Here is a 22,402-nt window from a genome sequence, read left to right on the forward strand (position 1 = left end):
ACAGCCTTCCTACTTGCCCCCTGCCTCTCCTGTCACCCCCCCCCCCCCACACACACACACACAATCCATTCTTCACATGGCCTCTAGAATGATGCAGTGGCTGGTGAAGTCCGTTCCCTGCCCTCACTTCTCACCTTCATTTCTCATCATATCCCCTCCACCGCCCCTTGACCTTGAACCTGTCCAAGAGCCACCCTTGTTGGGAGAGGACCAGCCCTGTTGAGGTGCCTGGAAGAGAGAGTCAGAGTGATCTTTGCTTGCCATCGGACCTGCCTGGGTTCCCGGTGGGCTCCCTGACCTCCTACATCTTTTTCCAAGGGACTTGGAGTCATGCTAATGGTTGGAGAGGGTGAGACCCTGCCCTCTAAGGAAGGAAGCCAGAGAGGAAATGCTGTTTGCTTTCGGTTCTTCGAGGCTGTCCTGAAGATCTCCAAGCAGATACATGTTCTATGTCACTCACAGATGAAATTTCACAAGGAGCCACATTTATTTATTTATTTATTTAAGATTTTATTTCTTTATTTGACAGAAATCACAAGTAGGCAGACAGGCAGGCAGAGAGAGACAGAGAGGGGGAAGCAGGCTCCCTGCTGAGCAGAGAGCTCAATGCAGGGCTCCATCCCAGGACCCTGAGATCATGACCTGAGCCAAAGGCAGAGGCTTAACCCACTGAGCCACCCAGGCACCCCCGGAGCCACGTTTGTAACTAAAAGGAGAGTCTGTTTCCTACTGCAAGGTGCTGGCTAAGAGCTCTACCAGGAACATTGAGATCATCAAGGTGTTGTCTACCAGTTTGTGGAGCTTTCTAACCACGGTTTCTCTGTGTCTGCTATGTGTGAGTATCCGTTGCTGGCGGTGTTCCTCAGGAGAGCGGCCACCTCGCCCTTGACCCCGCGTCCTCCCTCACATCACGGAGCACTTCTGCCCCGCCGTCTGCTTCATTTCCGTGAAGGTAGCCTGGGCCTTTTCTTTGATGGTGTCCAAGTCCATGTTCTGGAGGTTCTGTAAATGCCCAAGAATGGAATCCTTGTCTTCCTCCTCGATTTGATCTTCATCCACCATTTTCCGGAGCTCTTCGGGCAGGTCCACGTCGTCTCCAGCCATCTGGATCTGGTTCTCGTCCATTTCACTCTGTGCCAAACACAAACACGGAGGAGATGAGCCACTGTCCCACACCAAGCCACCCACAGAGTCAGAGCAGCCGCCAGAGCACCGGTGGGGGCTGAATGACGGGGACGACGTCTCTCTCCGGCCGGTGGCGGGGGCTACCGGTCATGGTTCACGTGCCCTCTTCCACTGCACCTCGGGCCGACCAGAACTTTCTACAACAGTGGTTCTCAAAGTGTGGTCCCCAGGCCCAGCAGCATTAGACACCGCGGAACGTGGTAGAAAGATGGATCCTCAGGTCCCGCCCCAGACCGATGGAATCAGAAACTCCTGGGTGGTGCTCAGTGATACGGCTTATAAGAATCCGTCCCCTTCTGCCCGCCAGCAAAGCTTGAGAAAACCCTGGACGCTCCGCCTCAGGGCAGCTGTGCAAGCTTTGCAGTCTATTAGCCCCAGGCTGTGACTCAGTGGCTCCCGTGAGCGGGTCCTGCCCTGGAGGGTGGGGTCTGGCTCCCAGAGGCCAGGCCAGACCACAGGCCAGACCACGCTCAGTCACCATGGCAACTTCTGCTTGACCGTTGCCCCTTCCCTCCCTCCGTTTGGACAGGGGGCCCCTTGTGGGGCACAGAATCCGGTCCAGTTCAACCCCACAGGCTCCGTACCTGGAAGCGAGTCTGGCACAGGTGCCTGTTTATTAAGGGACTCGCGGGGGTGTGGCTGTTCCCAGCATCCTTCCCCGCGCCTGTCCCAGACTATGTGAGTCTCCCCCTCACATAGTTCATGCTGGGATCCCACCAGTGACTGCTCCAGAATTTCATAGTGCACGCTGTCTGGTCTCAAACATTCCTTTACCCCTTTGGCTTCAAGCCTTTGTTTCTTAAGGAGAGAGGAGAATCTACAGAAGTTTCTCTGGGAGGGGCACCTGGGCAGCTCACTGGTTAAGTATCCGACTCTCGATTTTTGGCTCAGGTCATGACCCGATGATCTCAGGGTTGTGAGATCGAGCCCCACACTAGGCTGCACACCCAGCTTAAGCTCTCTTGTCCCTCTTCCTTGGCTCCTCCCTCCCCACTCCCTTTCTGTAGGAAAAGGTTTCTCTGGGAAAGGTAGGGATAGTTTATATCCCCAGGTGGCCCTATCAGATGATTTCTGAGGTCTGGCTGTCACAGGAGGCACACAGGGCTCCAGGGGCCCAGAAGATTACAGAGCGTCAGAAAAGCAAAGGGTCCGGAAGATCTCAGCAGACTTTGGGGCTCGCCCACCTCCACATGCTATAGCCAAAGCATGTGAAAACTCGCATCAAGATAAAGCGATCGCTTAGTCTTAATCAGACCCTCATTGATCTGATTTTAGAAAGATCTTAACGCCCCTTGGGTGCTAGAGTCAACATCCAGAGGAAAATATGAATTTCCCTTGCCCGGGTGCTGAGTAGAAAAGGCTATAAACTGGGGTGCCTGGGTGGCTCAGTTGTTAAACGTCTGCCTTCAGCTCAGGTCATGATCCCAGGGTCCTGGGATTGAGTCCCACATCAGGCTCCCTGCTCAGTGGGAAGCCTCCTTCTCCCTTTCCCAGCCCCCCCTGCTTTCTCTCTTTCTCTGTCAAATAAATAAACAAAATCTTCAAAAAAAAAAAATGGCTATAAACAGACATCGGTTGTCTCTGGGTCCAAAGAGCGAGTTAGGGTAAGGGAGACACTCTATTCTCCATCTGTAAAGTGGCTCTCCCGGGCCTTCTCCAGCCCTAGAACCCCGTGGTTCCCCCCCAGAGCTCCCTCTTTTGGTTGGTTCTCTGGTTCTCTGGGCAGAGTGACAGCAAGCCTGTGTGGGAGGCAGGATTCCCATGCGGGGGGGGGGGGGACATACCCCTTTGGGGGGTACAATCCTCGATCCTCGATCCTCGCACAGGCCCTCCACAAAGGCCCCTGGGAAGAACCACCCTCCACCGCAGCCCGCCGAGGGAGAGAAGCCTCTCCCTGCACTTGGCCAGGCCTCGGCCCCTCAAAGCGCTTAATGGATTAATTAGTTCCTCGTCAAACTGTTGTGGGGATTAATTAGTTAGTTAATCCTCAGGGCTCCCAGCCAATCTTCCATCTCTATTTATTTTTTATTTACCTAGCCTAGCGGTGGCCTTTCTTGCTGATCATCCTCTGGGCAGTTTTGCAGGGAGGGAAGGAAAGGCAGAACATCAGCCTGGCAATTCTCAGCTCCTGTCGGTGCAGGACGTCTCCCCTCTCTTACGCATCCCGGAATAAAATAAATACTGATTTGAAAAGGCATTCCTGGGAATTCTGGCACTGCCTCCCCTCCCCTCTGGTGGGGAATAAGATTTCTGTGGAGTCACCGGAGTCCAAACTGGAAGGAGTAGCCTGGCGGGACAGGCCGCTGGAAGGTCGGGGGCCAGGCGGCTGGTGCTCAGAGAGCTGGGCTGCTTCGGAAGACCGGGGTCCCCTGGCTCGCCTTTGCGGGGCCCTGCGGCTTGCTGCCTCTGGGGAAGCTTTGCAAAGGGCCCCTCCTTCAGGGAGGAGTTTCAGGTGTATTTTCTCCTCGTTCCCCTTGCCTGGGGAACGGGAGAGCATTGGGTTCCATTTTGCCTTACAATTCACTGAGGGGCTCTTGATCGGGACTTTTACCAAACTGTGTCTCAAAGTAGGGCTCCCAGGCCAGCAGCATGAGCTGCTGGGACCTTGTTGCAAAGGCACGTCCTCACCCCGAACTGCTGACTCAGAAGCTGGAAGGGCGGGCCCAGCAATCTCGACTTCTCGAAACCTCCTGGTGATTCTGGTGCATTTAAGAGGCCCTGCTCCCTTTTTCTTGAAGACAGGACCGTAACTTACTTCTCTGCAAGGTTCCGAACCCAGCAGAGCGCCGGGCTTGCAGACACAGACGGTAAACGTTTACTGAACGATTCCATGAGCCTCTCTTCTGAGACTGCAAAGGCCTTTATGATCCTTAAATGGGCAGGTCCGCTTTGCTGTAAAGAGCTCTATGTCACAGCTACTGACTTACTGGCCACTGCCGCTGGGCCAGTGCCCTGGGAGGTCAGTGTTGGCTTGAGAATCAGATTGCCTGAGTGGAAAAGTTACCGCCACCACTTACATGCTGTGTGACCTTGGGCACCTTACATAACCTCTCTGAGCTTTATTTCCTATGAATTGGGTATCTACTATTGGCCTTAGAGTTGTAGAGGATTAATTAAATGACACCTGCATTATTTGGAGCGCATGAAGCAGTCACCCCCAGGGGCTGCTCTGGAGTAGAATAACCCTCAGCGCTGGGCTAGGGATTTGTGGCAGACAACCGTGACTCCTCCACATGGCAGTCAGCCGGACCAGAGGCCTTGCTCTCTGGCCTAGAAATGCACCTCTTCGCCCCCTGCTTCTTTCACTCCACAGTCAAGTTCCTGGCAGGCTGGGCAGTTCATTTCCTTTTCGGCACTAGGTCCTCAATTCTGGGAGACATCTACCGGCACTCCCTTAGCCTTTGTCATCCCATGTGCATGTTTGTGGGACACAGAGGATGGCCCAGACTCACGACCAGCCCTCCTTCTCCCCCCACCGCTGGGTCTGTCCCTCCCTGGGAACTTTATGTATGCAGAGCCCCTGTCCACCCCTGGAGGCTTAGCAGGACAAGACCAGCAGCTCACTGAACTCTTCTGGCCCTGAAGAGGCCTGAAGCAGTCTCCAAGTACATTGAGGCAGGGAATTTGGAGCTCTGGGAAGCTGGAGTTGTCTAAAATAGGGATGTGGGGGGCACCTGGGTGGCTCAGTGGGTTAAGCCTCTGCCTTTGGCCCAGGTCATGATCTCAGGTCCTGGAATCGAGCCCCGCATTGGGCTCTCTGCTCAGCAAGAAGCCTGCTTCCCCCCACCATCTCTGCCTGCCTCTCTGCCTACTTGTGATCTCTCTCTATCAAATAAATAAAATCTTAAAAAAAATTAAAAATAAAAATAAAATAGGGATGTGGGCTCTGGGCGGGCCTGTCCCTGTGGCCCTGTAGACTTTGCAACCCCATGTGAAGGAATGTGGCCCAAGGCACACATCTAAAGCGTGGGGCCCAAGGCAGGTAGCTCCAACTGTCCCATCTAGAGGCAGTGTTCAGCATCGTCATTGGTTTGGGGCCGAGTCCTACAGTCCCCCTCCTAGAAGGACAACGCTACTGACCTCTATCAGCAGCACCATTGCTTCCAGCGATGACCCTATAGCCCTGGGACCCATTTCTCTGGGCTGTGGGTTCCTTACGACTGAGGGTAGGACAACCAGAAGGCGCCAGTGAGCTAGTAATTAAGAGGACTAAATGAAACCCTAAATGATTTTGGGACCAAATCTGGGCCCCAGCCTCCTTAGCACTGGGGCCTAATGTGGGCTGGCCCCAGGTCCAGAACAGGCCAAGGGTGAGGGTCCTGTTTGTAAAAAGGGGTCTGGGCTTCTAACAGCCTCCTGCAGCGGACTGGGACCGCTCCCCCGCAGGGGTGGCATGCGGCCAAAGACCCGGGTTCGAGCCCCAGCTTTGTCACTCGCCCTCTGCGTGACCTTTGGCAAGTCACCTTACACTCCCCATGCCCATGGATTCTCAGAGGGTTCCCCAGCAGATGGAGGGAGCTGGGATGTGAGATGGTCTTGTAAGCTTTTAAGCCCTGGACAAGCAGGACTGTGGTTACTCACATTTTTGAGAAGAAAGGGCAGCTCGCCGTCCCCATCCCTGTGGAAAGGATCCCCGCGATTAAGAAGGCACAGATAGGGACACAGAGGGTGGAAGAGCATTGGCTCCTTGGGAGAAAGATCCAGAGCAGAGCAAGCCACGAAGAATAGAAGCAGCCTTGTCCCCTTGACCTCCCCAGCCTCCCTGCCCACAGGACCTTGTCTGCAGTCCACGCAGCGAACGTCTCGCGCATACTTTCTGCTGCCCACCGATGAGTCAGACGGGGGAGGCCAGGGAGGTCTGGACACCGTCCACACGTCAAGGAAGGCAGTACTGCCTCCGCACCCCCCACCCCCCGATTCGAGTATAGTTACAGATTGGGGAGCACGGTGTGAAAGAAGGGAGGTGATCGGGAGGGAAGGAGAGAGGCGAGTCCGCACACAGTTAGGGGCCCGACACGCTGTCCTTTATTCCTGTCTTGGAGGTCTTCTCATTTCTAGAAATCGTATCCATTTGGGATATTGTTTAATGCAGTTAAGAGCTAATTATTTTTATGCCGGCTGACCAGAATCAGTTTTAATCTCTTGGTTTTTAACCAGATTTATAATCTTCCTGCCAGCGCTCAAGGCCCCATTATTTAAATCGCCCGGCGCCCTGCTCCGGCCATTCCCTGTGACTGATTTCTGACCTTTCACTGAGGGGGAAGCACGACCCAGGATTCCCACGGTCTGAGCCCTAGATTTTGACAAACCGGCTCCTGTACCCACCTTGAGCCAAGTTGAAAAACAGTCCTATCTCAGATGGCTGTTTTGTCAAAAAGCTGAGCATTCACCACCGGTTAAGGTCCTACCTAGACAACCAAACTGGGCACGTTGCAAATACCGGCATATCGGCTTCTAGAAAGATTCTATTTGGGTTTTGGTTTGTTTATTTGATGTTGGGCTATGTGATACCAAACAGCTAGATTGACGGATTTATTCGACTTGGACGCGCAGATCTAACACCAGCTGTTTCTGTGTTTGTGAGGACCACTGGTCTTCACAACCACTTATGCAAGGGGGGGCTGCACTGGCTGCCAGGGAGGGTGACAGCCACCCCTGGCTCCTGTCCTGCAGGAACCTAGGAGACGTGGAAGGGGGAGGGGGAGAGATAAAAGAACACAGCCAGTCAGCAAACCCCTCCGCGGCAAATCGAAGTGGGCAGAGCCTGCTTTGCCAGAGGTAAAGGGGTCTTCAGGCCAGAGCAGGAGCGAGGCTCTGGGGCAGGGTCCTGGGCAATACGATTTTTTAAAAGTTTTCCAGGTGATTCTAATGTCGAGCAGGACAAGGACCCTTGTCTGGGGCTTGGTGCCTGCATTGTCCCCTACACCATGCTGTCCTCTCCCCCATCAGCTATGGGACAGAGGGTGTGGGTCTGACTTCTTCAGCTGAGAGCGTGCACACCGATAAGACTAGGGAGGAATGGGGTCTCTAGATACCGATTGTGTACATCTCCCACTTCTTTCCTTTGCAAAGGCTCTCGAGAAGCCCGTGGGGGTCACTATCCAAGCCTCTCTTTTTACAGAGGAAGAAGTTGAGGTCCCAAGACTGGCATAAGTATCACTCAGCTTGTTTGGGGTGCGCAGCCAGCCCCGCCGCGGGGGCTAGCAGGAAAACATGGCCAGTGGGGTCAGATGGGCCTGGGGTCTCATCCTGCTTTGCCATGGGCAAGCCGTGACCTTGGGAAGCCGCTCTTCCTCGCCCCCTCCCAGCCCGTGTTCGTATCTGGGAAGAGGAAATAAGACCGACCTACCTCACGCGCAGCGGGGTGGTCGGGGTGGTCGAGAGGATTCAGTGAGATTGCCCACGTGGCTAAGGACCACCACACCAGTTCCCAGGGCGCTCTCGCCCCTTCCCCAAGTCCCCTCAGGACATTCAGTCCACGGCTCTTTCAGGGACAGGGGAGTAGAAGGAGCAAACTGAAGGGGGACAGGATGGGGAAGTGAGGGGGAAGGGAAGACCCCCGACGCCCCCCCCCCCCCTTCCATGGCCTCCAGCTCTGCCACCAGAAACAGCTGTTCCCAGGGCGGGAGGATTCAGTGTCTGGGACCCTGCTGGGCAGCCCCAGAGCTCCGAATCTGAAGGAGGAGGCGAAGAAACGGCCACAGAGTCGTATCTTTCTTTAAGAGGCAACTTATCAATCCTGTTCTAAGGGAGTTTTCAATGTGATACCTTCAACGTCGACCCCAGTGGTAGATTTTCTTCTACCTTCGTCTTGATTCAGCACGAACGATGCCCTTAATACAGCAGACAAACACCAGGTGTAACTAAATCATAGCGCGGCAGGGGGCACAACATTATTTTTCAATGACTAACCTAGATTGACAATTCCGTTAATAGGATTAGGGTTCATTGTGGAACTGTTTTCTCTTATTAATTTGGCTTGACTTACATATACATTTTGAGTTGGCTTGGGAGAAAGGCACATTTGTTTTTAGAGAAACTTGAGGCTTGACTTAAAACACATTACTTCTTCTATTTGAAGAAATACGACATTTTAGCTATAATATAAAGTCACCTTTGGACCTTGTGTACACAGTTATGATGTCTAATCCAGACTTGTTCTCTTCACGAAAAGTTATTTTAATATAACTCTTACAGCAGATAAATTCTTTCTGCTGTTTTTGGTACTTTGCTCTTTGGGTGTATTTTTTTCCCCCTTTTTCCCAGTCACATCCAACATTCAGCAACCATTTCTCGTGTGTGTGTGTGAGTGTGTGTGTGTGTGTGTGTGTGTATGGGCACACACACATGCACACTTTCTACTTGTTGGGCCCTGGGCAAGTCACTGAAGACAAAGACGAACAACTCAGCCCCTTTGTTAAAGAGTGCTGAGTCCAGCAGTCGAGAATATTCACGGGGGTGAGTGAGATGACATGAGACATGCACCCAGGATTATGGGAGCATGAGGGGTGGTGGGGAGGAGAGGGTCACAGAAGGTTCTGTAAGAAGTGGCACTGGGGGGTGCCTGGGTGACTCAGTGGGTTAAGCCTCTACTTTGGGTTCAGGTCATGATCTCAGGGTCCTGGGATCAAGCCCCTCATCAGGCTCTCTGCTCAGTGGGGAGCCTGCTTCCTCCTCTCCCTCTGCCTGCCTCTCTGCCTACTTGTGATCTCTGTCTGTCAAATAAATAAATAAGATCTTAAAAAAAAAAAAAAAAGAAGAAGAAGAAGAAGTGGCACTGGCCGGGAAGTCTTCTGGGAAGAGAAGAGCCTTGGAGGGCAGAGTGTAGGGAACAAAGCAGGAGGACATTTCAGTCCAAGCAGGAAGTTAGCAAGAGCAGAGACTGGAAAGATCAGAGCCCCATCACCGCCTCCAGGCCAAGGGATTGGGACTTGATTCTCAGAAATTATGATAAGCCTTTTTTTTTTTTTTTTTTTTGAAACAGGGGAGAAACAGGATCAGACTTGCATTTTGGAAACCTCGCACTGCCACTTTGAGAGGAGCAAGACTCCACGTGGAAAAGCCGCTGATGAGCTGCTGTGGGGAGACAGACCTCAGGAGCCCTTGGGGATGCAGAGTGGGGGATGAATTGAGAATTATGTAGGAGGTGACGTGAGAGTCACCTGATTTATTGGATGTGAGGCTGGAGGAGGAGGGGAGAGTCAAGGGTGACTTCCGGTCACCGGCCTTGGGTGTGGGGAGGGTGGGCTGGGGTGGGGGTGGGCACCCCTGGCAATGGGGCCTACAGGAGGAGCAGGTTTGGGGGAAAACGAGCCAATCTGTTCTGGAGAAGAGCTAGGAGGTGCTGAAGCGGAGGCAGACGCAGCAGGAACCGTGGGGAGAAGGGGGGCTGCAGGTGGAGGTCCGAGAGTCACCCACATGTGGATAGCCGCTGAGAGCGACTGCAACATGTCCCCCCACTTCCCCTTGGGGGAGAGTGTGCAGGTTTAGTGGGAGAGTGTACACCTGCAATGTTCCAAAATCTGGGGGTAGCACACAGGGGAGGGTAGGCCATGAAGAAGACACTCAGGGTGAATGAGACCTGGAAACCGAGGACAGAGAGAGAGGGCTGCGGGAGGAGGTGACAGTCACGGTCATGGTGTTTAGCAGGACTACCCGGACTTCACTTCGGGAAGGTACCTGGAAAGGCCTGTCTTCTCCCAAAGTGCGATCTGCTTGTTTTCGTGGGAGAGAGATTTGACCTTTATAAAGGAGAGACGGCGGAGAGGGAACAGGGGAGACACAGGACAGGGGCAGATCAGCGGAGTGAGACCCCAGCCTAACACGAGCATCCAGGATTCCTTCAGTTGCCAGAAATCGACCGACTACCTGCGACCCCAAAGCGGGAGGAAAGCCACGCTGCGTGGACATGCGCACAGTTTCCTAGATCCTGTGGATGATGGTATTCGATCGCCACCCTTCGTGGACGCCTTACGTGATTACTGCTATTAAAAGGGGTCATCCAAAGACACGGGTACAATAAATTGTGTTGTCACGGACAGGGAAGGATGAGCTGGGAGAGGAGGCTTTTACTGTTCCCTAGGGGGCTGGGCCCAAATTGTTCCTTTCCCGAGTCCAAATTTCCTTCCCCCGGTCAGCAATCAGTGAAATGCTTTCACGGGGGACACCAGCCAAATAATTTCTTTAGAAAATACGGTTCTAATTCCAAAATGTGACATAGCTATCCTCATTAGACCTGACAGCTCCCGGGAAGACATTTTCCTCAAGTCTGCTCTCCGTTGGGCCTCGGTAAGGGGAAGGGCCCAGAACCGCCTCCTGCTGGTTGTGTGGCTGCTGGCCGGTGACCCCAGGGAATTGTGAATGAGGCACCCGGGGGGTCATCCCTCGTTAGCGGGAGGACACGGTGAATGTGTCCAACTCCCCGTGGACTGCTAATACCATTAATACGGCTGCTTACCCAATAGGCACTTGATAAGACAACAGAGGGCTTAGCGGTCTGCAGACCTTGAGGGGAGGGAACGGTGGTTATGAGGAGCCCAGGAAGGGCTTTGCTTTCTGCCCAGCACTGTTTTCTTGTTAGACGGTTGTGTTTGCTCTCGAGTCTACCAGCCTGGATGGAGATACAGTTGAGAGGGGGTGTAGGGACAGTGGAACCCAGAAAGTCCTAGGTGAAGAATCAGGAGGCTGGAGGCCCCATTGGCCTCAGTGAGTTTTGTGACCTTGGCCAGGTCCCTTGATTTCTGTGAGTTTTAGGATTATGCATTGGTGTACTTTTTTATATATAAAAAAAATTAAGTTTAATAAAAGTTGAAAGACCATTCAGACCCAGGGAGCCAAAGTACTGGGACAGCCCCGGAACCCACACCTGCCGCAGGAGGAGAGCTTGGACAGGCTTGGACAGGCAGGGGGAGGGGCCGTGGGCGTGCTCCTCGGATGGCCCCGCCCACCCCAGGTTCTGGCTGCTTGTTAACGACTATACTATACGGTTTGCTCCTACTGATGTCTTCTGATGATCTTTTTTTAATAGTCGCCATGCCTTACATTATCCCCAGGAGTTATCTTTTTTTTTTTTTTTTTTTTAGGACTTATTTATCTTATATCTGGAAGTTTGTTCCCTTTGACCCCTTTCACCCATTTCATCTTCCCCACCCCCCACCCACCTCTGGCAACCACCAGGCTCTTCGCGTCTGACTTCTTAAGATTCCACATACAAGTCAAATCATACACTATTGTCTTTCTCTGTCTGACCTATTTCACTTAGGATGATACCCTCAAGGTCTATCTATGTTGTTGCAAATGGCAGAATTTCCTCTTTTTATGGCATACAGACATATTTAAGGAATAACACACACACACGCTCACACATGCACACAGACACAGACACACACACACACACCATCCCCCCAGGATTGCCATGTTCAAAGGCAGTAATCAAATAAGTAATCAAATAAGCGAAGTCAAGACGCTGAGCCCCACGAAGAGGATATATGTCATAATTTGGGGATCTGTGGCCACATCTCTGGCTTTGCAGTTCCTGGCTGGCCTGGGCCTCTGTCAGCAGCCTCTGAACCCACCCCGCGCCACGGGTGTAGCACTGGCCCCAAACCCTTCATTCCCTTCCCGGGTTCACTGGACATGTGGCCATGGCCTTGAGGCTTTTCCAGTCACAGCGAGGCCTCTAGGCCCGGCCTGACCCTCCAGGGCCTCCTTGCTCCTGAGGGGAGCATGGAGGAAATGAAGACCTACAGGCTCAAGTCCTATTGTGGTTTTCAGAAGGCCTTCTAGGGATTCGGCTGTGAGGAGTCCGTCTGCCTCATCAGAGAAACCCCTAAGAATTACATACACGTCTGTGTAGCCAGCAGCTCGGCCCCTCCGGGTAAGCTGGCTTCGTAGGAGAATCGAAGCATGGCTTTCAAAGCCCAGGGAATGACTGGCCCCATAGTGGCCATTTCCCCAAAGTCATCCCCGCTCGGGTCCTGCCCAATATTCCAGTGCTTTATCTTCTCCTCAGTTCCTGGGGGTTCAAAATCCCCCTCCATCCAGCGAGCTGGGGAGACAACTCAGCTCACCCGGGTTGGTTTTCTAGCTCTCCATCTTGGCACAGCGTGGAAGGGTCCTGCTGCTCTGACGCTCCGCTCCCAGCCGGTCCCCACCCGGTCCGCCCCTCTTGGGCGGGCCACCTCCTGTTCTGTGACAGCTGCTCCTAGGAGGGCCCACCAGGCCCTTCCCGCTCGCCAGCACGGACACTGCTTTCCAATACAATGCACAATCTGGTCCCTAGTAGCCAACGAATAGACTTCAAAAAAAAAAAAAAAAAAAAAGTCTGGACATTTATTTCTGTTCCCACCATCACGGTCCCTGCTGCAACCCCCAGTCCCCACGGCGCTGAGAGCAGCGGCGCCCCCACTACTTCCCTGAGGCTGCGGTGCGCGCTGCGTCTAGGGACAGCAGGCGGCGCGAGGGAGCAGAGCCTATCCCCGGCCCGCACCGCCGCCCCCCTCCCCCGTCCCTCCTCCCCACTCCCCGGCCTGGCGACTGCGCTCAGAAGCCAGGACAAAAGTAGGGGCAGTTCTTGGCCTGGGAAATGGGCCTGTCCCCCAGCGCTCCCTTCTAGGCCTGAGCCTTCGGGAGGCCGACGGGGTGCCCAAGCGGGGAACTGGACTTCACCGGCAAGGAGCTGCGGTGAGGCTGGGCCAGAGCCACATCTGGCGACAGGAGGACAAGAGCAATGGGAGCCCGTTGGTTTTTTAGGATACACTTTCTATTAATAACCGTTTCGTGGATTGTGTAATTGAGTTAGAATCTCTCCAGTTCCTCCATGCTGTAGGCAGAGTGGGTAATGGTACTGTTAGTATTTTTGCTGTTCCCACCACAGGCCAATCCTGGAAGCATTGTGTAGAATCGATCCATTTTTACCAAATGCAGCCATAATATAAAAGAACGCCAGGGAGGCCTCTGCCTGAAAGCCAACTGCACTGAGGGGTCAAGGGCAGAATGCTTTCAAGTGATATTCTCATCTATTTCGCTTGTGTTTGGAAGGTCGCAGCGGCTCCCAGGGCTAGGAGTCACACTACCCCGGAGCGGGAGAAGCCGCGTGCACCTGCTGGGTTCCCGGGTGGGATTCCGCACATCACTGAAATCCCCAGCTTTGCGGGTTGTCCCCAAAGTCTACCTGCAGGTTGAAGCCGCAAAAAGCTCAAAGCTGCTCTCAGGCTTTGGGACACCTTGAACGCTGAGTAGAAATTGCGGAAGACCTCAGGGTCGGAAGGAGCAGCATTCAAACCCTTTTGTGAGGCAGTCAACGTGCTTTCACGATTGAGGAGCTTACATTCCCAGCCCGGTTCTATCAGTCAGTGGCTGTGAATGTTTGCAAAGGTCCCCAACCCTTCTGGCTGCAGTGCCCTCCTGTCTAAAAAGAGGCAGTGGAGTTCAGTTCTTAGATGAACTCAAAGTTCTTTTTCAGGGTCCAAGGAAAACTCAGGTGAGGTCTCACATGCCTTAGACAGGGGAAAGGGGCTGATGAGCACTGGGACATCACAATGGGGCTCCACTGTTGACAATCTGATGACTTTTTCACACTCCCCCCACTGCACCTCCCACTGGCTTTAGGGAGCCTTAACCTGTGCTGACATAGTCCCTGTCCCGACATTCTGAATGTGCACATTTCCTGGTGATAATTCTTTCCTCTTCTTATAGTTTCTGTTGGAAACGCTCTAGTCTTAAAGGGTAGCTTGACTCAAAGATTTGGGGGTTCTTTTTTCTCTGAAGACCATCGAAGCCCCATTGCTGAGCCTTGAGGGGTTCACTGCTGAGGCTCTGGAAAGGAGCAAGACAGTGGGACCCTTATTAGGGAGAAAACCATCAAAACTTCAGTTGACACAGATTGATGTGTTTACCCAAGGTCTTTGAGACCCCTGGCTGTTATTATGAGGAAAGATTTCTGGGCACAGAGAGAAGAACCATGGGAAAAATAAGAAGGGGTTATCTATTGAGTTTCTCCCATTGGTCGGGCACTGTACTAGGCTCTTTTCTTTTCTTTTTAAGATTTTATCTATTTATTTGACAGAGATCACAAGTGGGCAGAGAGACAGGTGGCGGGGGTGGGGGGGTAGCAGGCTCCCTGCTGAGCAGAGAACCCAACTCGGGACTCGATCCCAGGACCCTGGGATCATGACCTGAGCCAAAGGCAGAGGCTTTAACCCACTGAGCCACTCAGGCATCCCTGTATTAGATTCTTTACATCAGTTAAAGGTAACTAAGTTCTGTTACCTCAGACAAAGACACACGTGTCTTGGTGACGCAGGTGTCACTGTCTCCGTTTTACAGATGAGGAAACCGAGGCTCAGATATATTGAAGAGCCAGCTGAAGTAGCCCTGGAATTGAAACCCGTTTTCCTAAAGACAGCTGGACCCATCCCAGGCAGCTTCGGGGAATCCACCAGACCATGGGAGTGGAGGGGACCGTGTTGCAAGTGCCCAATGGGAAAAAGCATTAAACCAGAATAAGGGAGGCAAAAAGCAAAGCCCTTCTTTTCAAAATTCCTGGGTCGCAATGAAAATGTTTAACCTTCTCTGTGAGTTTTCCCCTCCTCTCTGAAAGCAGAACCCGCTTCCTGGGGCATCTTAGCGGGGAGTCTCTCCCACAAGTTGAGGTTCTTGAACTCTTCGGTGACTTCAGCATTGACCTTGCAGGGGACAGTGGGGCTGTCTCCCTTTGTTTAGGGCTGGTAGCTTCTGAAGTCCAGAAGCGGACCCACAGGAGCAGAGCTTCTGAGCCCGCTGTCACAGGTCAATACCTCCTTTTCCCATCGGTAAACCAGCTGCCCGGCCAGAGCCCACAGGTGCTCGTTCTGTCTGCCAGCACCAAGATGGACCGAGGGATGACGTCAGGGGATGGCCATCACCACAACAGCGTCCCCACATTGAAGGAGCGGGTTGCTTCTTTGAAATACAGGCAGAGTATGGGGGGAGTTAAGACCTTGGACTCTGCCCTTCCTGGCCTTTGGCAGGAGGGAGTTACTTTCTTCTGCTTCCTCTACCACCAAGTGGAAGTTACCACATGATACCCCTCGGGAAGGATTCAATGAACTGCTACAACAGAAGCCCTCCGAACAGTGCCTGGGGTGTCCCACTAAAGGCCAGCTCTGATGACTTCCTCCTTGTGTAGTTACCCATGGAGGTTTTAGTGGCTTGACAGAAACTTACAATAAACTGTCACTTAGAGGTATTAGCTCCATTTTGTTGAGAGAAAATGGAAGTTTACAGAGGTTAAATGACTGGAATCTAGTTTTTATGAACTAGTTCAAGGGCCTTTTCACTACACCAAATGCCTCGATTAGGATTAAGACACTTGTGTGTACGTGTGCGCATGTGTGTATGTGTGTGCATGTGGGGTGTGTGTGTATTCATGAGTGGGACCCTTTGCTGATCATCAAACATTCCCCATTTTCTATTATTTAAGAAATTAAATAGGATGTTTACTGTGTTAAGAGCGTCTCACCTTCGGGAGTCTGTACTTTTCTCGGAGATGAACTCTGAGGCACGCCCTCTCTGCTTTTTTTTGTGTAAATGCAGCATCTCTTTCCATCCTAAAAGGAAAAGAATAGAAACAAGGTTCAAAGGACATAGAGGGCTGAGGACAGTCCCAACCCTGCACAGAGAAGCCAGACGCTGGGATAAACCTTCCTGTGTCCCAAACACCTGCCTCTCTTTCTGTCATTCTCCAGTCGTAACTCAAGGCAGACCCTTGAATACCAGAGACAGCTTGGTTCTGGGAATCTCCTTAAGATGCAGCCCAGGGGAGGGCACAGTGGTTTTTCCTAATATCTCGATGACCTTGCAGGGTTGCTCTAAATAGAACTTGCGACCACAAACACCAGAATCACCTGGGCTCCGGGTAAGAACGAAGCTTCCTGGGTGTGACCTTGGACTGACTCATCAGAACCCCTGGGGGTGCGTGAACGGAAGCTCTGATTTGAAGCCGCCTCCTGAGTGATTCTTAGTCAAGTGAAAATGCGGTCACAGTATCCAGGGCTGGGGGGTCTTTAGAGGCGCATGGTATTTAGGGATGTAGAGACAGCTGTTTCCCTTCATTGTCACCCCCTCTGGGCCCCAACTTGGGTACAGTGTTCCGTTCCCTGTTGGGAAGGAGGCATCCCCAAACAAGGTAGGGTCGATTCCCATAATGCTCTGGGATGATCTAATTGGCCTCAGGATTAGTCTGGGTTGAAACGGACTCCCTTGGCCACGCTGACTGAGGCAGGAGCAGACGATCTTTGGGGATGTCTGCGAAGCTCACAGGGACTGCCTCCCTCCCAGCTGTCCACCAAGGTGCATTGCGAGGAGCTACGTTTATACACAGGGTCCTGCCCTCTAGTTCTATTGGACTGGCCCCAGCTGGGTAAGTGAAATCTTTCCTCTGGGAGGTTGGGACGGGGACCGAGAAAGACAGACATTTGCTGGAACAGGTGGACTTGGAGGCCGTGGGCTGCCATGTTCCCTGGGCCACAGGGTCTAGGGTGGCACGGCAAGGTGAGGTGATGGCTGACAGGCAGGAAAAAAAGCAGCCATACTGGGGACAGAAGCGGTGGCAAGAGCCAAGAAGGAGCTCACGGCTGGCTTCCCACATGATTCCGGTTCCTAGGTTAGGCCCCTGTGAGTCCTTGTGGGGTTTCTTTTTTTTATTTTTTAATACTTATTATTTATATTGAGAGAGAGTGAGAGCTGATGTGGAGGGGAGGGGCAGAGGGAGAGTGAGAGAGAATCTCAAGCAAGCTCTGTGCTGAGCACGGAGCCTGACACAGGGCTCGATCTCATGATCCTGAAATCAGGACCTGAGCTGAAATCAAGAGCCGGACCCTTAAAGGACTGAGCCACCCCCAGGTGTCCGGCCTGGTGGGGTTTCTGCTGAGGGGTTTCATGAAGCATCATTGCATGAAGCATTATTTGCATTAAAATAAATTCCATTTTCGTTTTCAGGGGGTTGATTGGTTTCTATTTCTTCACTTCACGTTTTGAAATCCTCTTCCCCAGCACACAGAAGGCTGCCTGCAGGAGGGGCGGATCCGAAGAGATCAGATCAAACTACTGCCCATGAGGGCCCTGACACAGGCCCTCCCCGAGCACACTGCCCCCCACCCCCTGCAACCAAAGGTCAGGCCCAGAACGGGCATAAGACGATGCCGGTCCATCTTCCGGCTTTGGAGAGAGAAACAGAATAAGCGACTTGCCTAAGACATCAGTGACCCAGGGCTGGGGTAGAAGCACATCTACCCTTCCCAATAATTTACTGTGAACATTTCTTAACGTGCAGAAAAGTTGGAAGAAATTTACAGTGAAACCCACATACTCACCATCTAGATTCTACAATCAGCATCTTACTATCCGTGTGTTATCACACACCTCTCTCTGCATTCATTTACCATCTGATCTTCTGAAGCATTTCAAAGTGGTAGACACCCGTCCTCCCTCCCCCAAACACTTCAACACAAATGCCATTTGCTATAGTGACACACTTGTTTGCAGTTTTTTTTTTTTTTTCTTTTTAAGTAAAATCCTGGGTACAATTCAGTGCACAGAGCTTCCAGGTACTGGGCTGGGTAACTTTGCATGGTGATTTGACTGGGCTGAGGGGTGCCCAGATTTAAATATGATTTCCGGGTGTATCTCGGAGGGTGTTTCCAAATGGGATTAGCACTTGAATCAAAGGACTGAACAAAACAGATTTCCCTTCCCTGTGTGGGTGGACAGCACCCAATCCGTCAAGGGCTTGACTGAAAAGAAAAGGCCAAGAGGAAGGGGGAATTCTCTCTGCCTTTGCCCGTCGGCTAGAGCCAAGATCTCAGTCTTCTCCTGCCCTCAACTAGAACTTACACCATCAGCCTTCCAGCCGAGAAAGACCCAGCAATAATTTTCCTGGGCCTCCAGCTTGCAGACAGCAGATGGTGGGACTTCTCAGTCTCCATCATCACGTGAGCCAATCCTTACACTCAATCTCCCGCGCACATATTACACATTCACGTATGCGTAAGTCTGTTTCTCCTACTGGTTCTGTTTCTGTGTATAACCCGAACCCCTATTAAGATATGAAAAAGATTACCATCACCTGAGAAATTTCTCTCATTTCCGTGCCCAGTTAACACCTGTTTCCCAGTCACTGTCCTTTATCCACCATAGATTGGTTGTGCCTGTTCTAGAACTTTCTATAAATGGAACCATATACTATACATTCGTTTGTATAAGGCTTCTTTTACTCAGTATGACGAACCTCTGAGATTTATCCAGGTGGTGTTACTCACCCATGGTTTGTTCCTTTTTCCTACTGAGTGCCTTGTTCTGTATGAAGAGGTCATGCTTGTTTACTCCATTCTGCGATGGACTCGGACTATTTCCCATTCAGGGCCACTCCTGATGCAGTTGCTATGAACACTTCTGTCCATGTCTTTTTGTGGACCTACATGTTCATTTCTCTGAGGTAAATAATCTAGGCATGCACCAGAGTGACAGGGTAACTTGGTCGAGTGAGTTGAGTTTTGTAAGAAAATGCCTGAGTTTTGCCCAAGTGGGTGTACCATCTCACGTCTCGTGAAATGGAATAGAAGTTCTATGTTGTTCCACATTCTGGCCCACATTTGGTACGGTGTCTTTTTAATTTTAGCCATTCTGGAGTATGTAGTGGTAACTTAGTAGGATTTCAGTTTTCCTTTCCATGATGACTAATGAGAGCGGATGGGTTCTTTTCATGTACTGATTGGCCATTTGTGTAGCTTTAGAAAGTATTTGCTCAACTCTTTTTGCCCATTTGTTTATTTATTTTTGCTTTTATTATTGAGTTGTAGAAATTCTTTATATATTCTAGATTCCAGTTGTGTGTCAGGCATGTTTTGCAAAGATTTTCTCTCAGTCTGGGACTTGCCTATAAACATTCTCTTAATGGTGCCTTTGATGTACAAGAATTTTCAACGTTGATAAAGTCTACATTATTTAAAAATTTTATGGTTATTGCTTTCAGAGTCATGTTTAAGAACTCTTTGGCTTGGGGCGCCTGGGTGACTCAGTGGGTTCAAGCCTCTGCCTTCGGCTCAGGTCATGATCCCAGGGTCCTGGGGTCAAGCCCTGCATTGGGCTCTCTGCTGAGCAGGGAGTCTTCTCCCTCTCTCTCTGCCTGCCTCTCTGCCTACTTGTGATCTCTGTCAGATTAATAAATAAAATCTAAAAAAAAACCCAAAAAACTCTTTGCCTTACTTTCAAGTTGCAGAGATACTGTTTTCTTCTAAATGCTTTATCATATTTGCTTTTATGTTCAGTTCTCTGACGCATATCAAAGTTCAAGAAACAAATGGCATCCTAACAATTACCATACCGTAAGTAAGGTAAAGGGACATTTTACTGTTATTGAGAGAAATGGAGGGTTAAACAGACTGTTTTGTTGCGTTCTGGGTGGTGAAGCTATTGGAAACCCAAGCAACAACCTGGAGGGCATGCCTCTTGCCCGAGGGAAGGAGCCTGGCCCCAGGGCCCTGTTACTATTCCTTAAATTGGGTGACTACATAAATTGGTCACACACACACACACAAACACACACACAGCCAAGTAGCTGGCAAATAACCCAATTCACTGATTGGCCACACCATTTGGGCCTTCTGGCCTTTGATCTATCTGGATACAAACTTAGGGAAAACTAGGACATTAGTTAATCAAACAGATGCCGTATCTGTGACCAGCTGTATTGCTTGGACCTCTTACGTGATGTTTTACACAATCAGATGGAGAGTCGAAATTTCTGGCCGGTTTCTTCTCTCACTGAGCTGAGAGCACTGGGTGCTCTCATTCTGCTTCTGTTACTTCATTATGCTTGGTTTTTTGTTTGTTTGTTTATTTACAAGCCGTAGGTGAAACTAGCCAAATGCAAGGGGTGTTGTTTCTTTTGCCTGAGCTTTGCTCGAGCACGGACATCAGTTTTGCTTTGGCGTTTACTTTTTTAACTGACTTTAATTGACTGCCCAGCCAAGCATAATACATTCTAGGTAGTTTATAAGCTACGATTTTTTTCAGAAAAAATACAATAGACAAAGTTTCCATTAAATGTAAGCCTTTGTACTTTCTTAGTTTCCTCCAGGTCATTAACCTTTCACCTATAATCATCTTAGCGATAGGACTTCGGCCACTCTAGTGTAATTGATCATTAGCAAAAGAGCCATGATGGGAAAAGAAAAACTCTTATTAAATGAGACATACTTTTTTTTTTTTTTAAGTAGGCTCCATGCCCAAAGTGGGGCTTGAACTCAAAACGCCGAGATCAAGAGTCACACACTGAGTCATCCAGGTGCCCAGAGAAATATTTTTAATTAATACTTAAAAAAAAACGATGAACACTTAACCTCAAGATTGAGGCTTCAATTCTTCACTGTTATTAAAAGACTCTTAAGTTATTCTACCTTAAAGTCTAAAAAATTATATATAGATTATACTTAAAGATCGGTCTGCAGCAGTGAAAAATTGAGGGTTCTATTCACATTCTATGATGCTCAACGAAAATGTTACTCATGTTTTATTTTTATTTTACACAGTCGGGAGAATGTCCTTATTTTTTGAAGGTGTTAGGGGTCACGTAACATGAGGTCTTTACTTTCACTTTACAATTTATTTTAAAAATCCTTCTATCTAGGGTGCCCGGGTGGCTCAGTGGTTAAGTGTCTGCCTTCAGCTCAGATCATGATCCCAGGGTCCTGGGATCTGGCCCTGCATCAGGCTCCCTGCTCGGTGGGAAGCCTGTTTCTCCCTCTCCCACTACCCCTGCTTGTGTTCCTTCTCTCACCGTCTCTCTTCCTGTCAAATAAATAAATAAATTCTTTTTTTTTTTTTTAAACGCTTCTGTCTATCTATCTAGCCAATCATCTATCCAACTAATCATCTATAAGCAATTATAACCAAATGTTAAACTGTGACTTTATTCATAAGTTTGTATGGATGTTCATTATACTCTTTTACTTTTCTGTACCTTTAAAATTGCCATAATAGGGGTGCCTGGGTGACTCAGTGGATTAAAGTCTATGCCTTCCACTTGGGTCCTGGGATCGAGCCCCACATCGGGCTCTCTGCTCAGTGGGAAGCCTGCTTCCCTCTCTCTCTCTCTGCCTGCCTCTCTGTCTACTTGTGATCTCTCTCTCTGTGTCAAATAAATAAAAATCTTAAAAAAAAAAAAAAAGTGACCTGCCTATTTCTCCTGGCATTTAAAAAATATAAAATAAAATAAAATGGCCACAATAAACCTCCCACAAATTTATTGACAGTTTTTGCAAAGCTGAGTCTTATGACCTAATCCTCTTGTGCTTTCTAGGGTTTTTGCACACGTAAGGGAAAAAAGATGGGCTCCGAGGCCATCTTCCAGGTGCAAAATCTGAATTCTTCGATCTGAAAGCTTTCGATGTGCTAGAAGGGCGGGTTTGGGGAAGGCCGGGGAGACAGGCTCACCATTGTCCATTTGAACATTCCAACTGGGGTTAATTGAAATGAACCTCGATCAGAAAAAGTGCTAAGCGGCTTTCAGAACGACAGACAGATTCTGCATTCTGTGTGGCCGCCGTCCCTCCAGGCGGGACATGGTACCTGCTGCGGCGAGGAGAGGGTTGGAGGAGCAGGACTCTCTCTTCCTAAGGTCAGAGGCAAACAGCACAAGAAGGCACATCTAGAGAGCAAAGCCAAAGAGGTCGGGGAGCAGAAGCAGGTACGGCCAGAACTGGTTTCGTTCGGCTCCGAGAGGGAGGGGAGCCGCGGGTACTCACTTCTCCTCGATCACTTGCTTCTGATACTCCTCGTACTCCTCTCGAGTCATCCCTTGGGCTGCCGCGGGATCCGACGTTCCTCCTTCTTCTTTCTTTTCTTCTGACCCGCCACCGAATCCGAAGCTCTTGACCTGATTGCTAATCATAGTTTTCATAAAGAAAGCCATGGTTTCTGCCCCCAGAAAAATTAAACCAAAACTCAGACGAAACGTGAAGGACAGAAAAAAAAAAAAAAGAAGACAAAATCTCCCAAAATCCTCAACGATAGCAACACGCTTAAGAGCCGAGGACTTTGCACGGCCTCATCTGCTCAAGGGCATGATGATGGAGAAGAGTGGTTTGCGGGCTGTAAGCTGGATTAAAGAGACCAACTCCTTAATATAGGGAGGCAGATGGTTGTGATTACTAAGGCATACAATCAGATGCAAACGACT

At 50.5% G+C, this 22,402-nt stretch overlaps 1 protein-coding gene across 1 annotated transcript; it reads right to left on the reverse strand.

Moving 5' to 3' along the window:
- Nucleotides 1-532: 532 nt before the first annotated feature.
- CPLX4 (complexin 4) lies at nucleotides 533-22,281 on the reverse strand. Its single transcript, XM_059410069.1, has 3 exons — nucleotides 21,969-22,281; nucleotides 15,686-15,773; nucleotides 533-1,131 (listed from the first exon to the last, which is right to left on the reverse strand). Exons 1-3 carry the CDS (start codon nucleotides 22,133-22,135, stop codon nucleotides 904-906), a joined length of 483 nt encoding a protein of 160 aa, XP_059266052.1. The 5' UTR covers nucleotides 22,136-22,281; the 3' UTR covers nucleotides 533-903.
- Between the last annotated feature and the right edge of the window lie 121 nt (nucleotides 22,282-22,402).

The sequence above is a fragment of the Mustela nigripes genome, chromosome 8 (genome assembly GCF_022355385.1).
Source record: "Mustela nigripes isolate SB6536 chromosome 8, MUSNIG.SB6536, whole genome shotgun sequence".
Taxonomy (NCBI): domain Eukaryota; kingdom Metazoa; phylum Chordata; class Mammalia; order Carnivora; family Mustelidae; genus Mustela; species Mustela nigripes.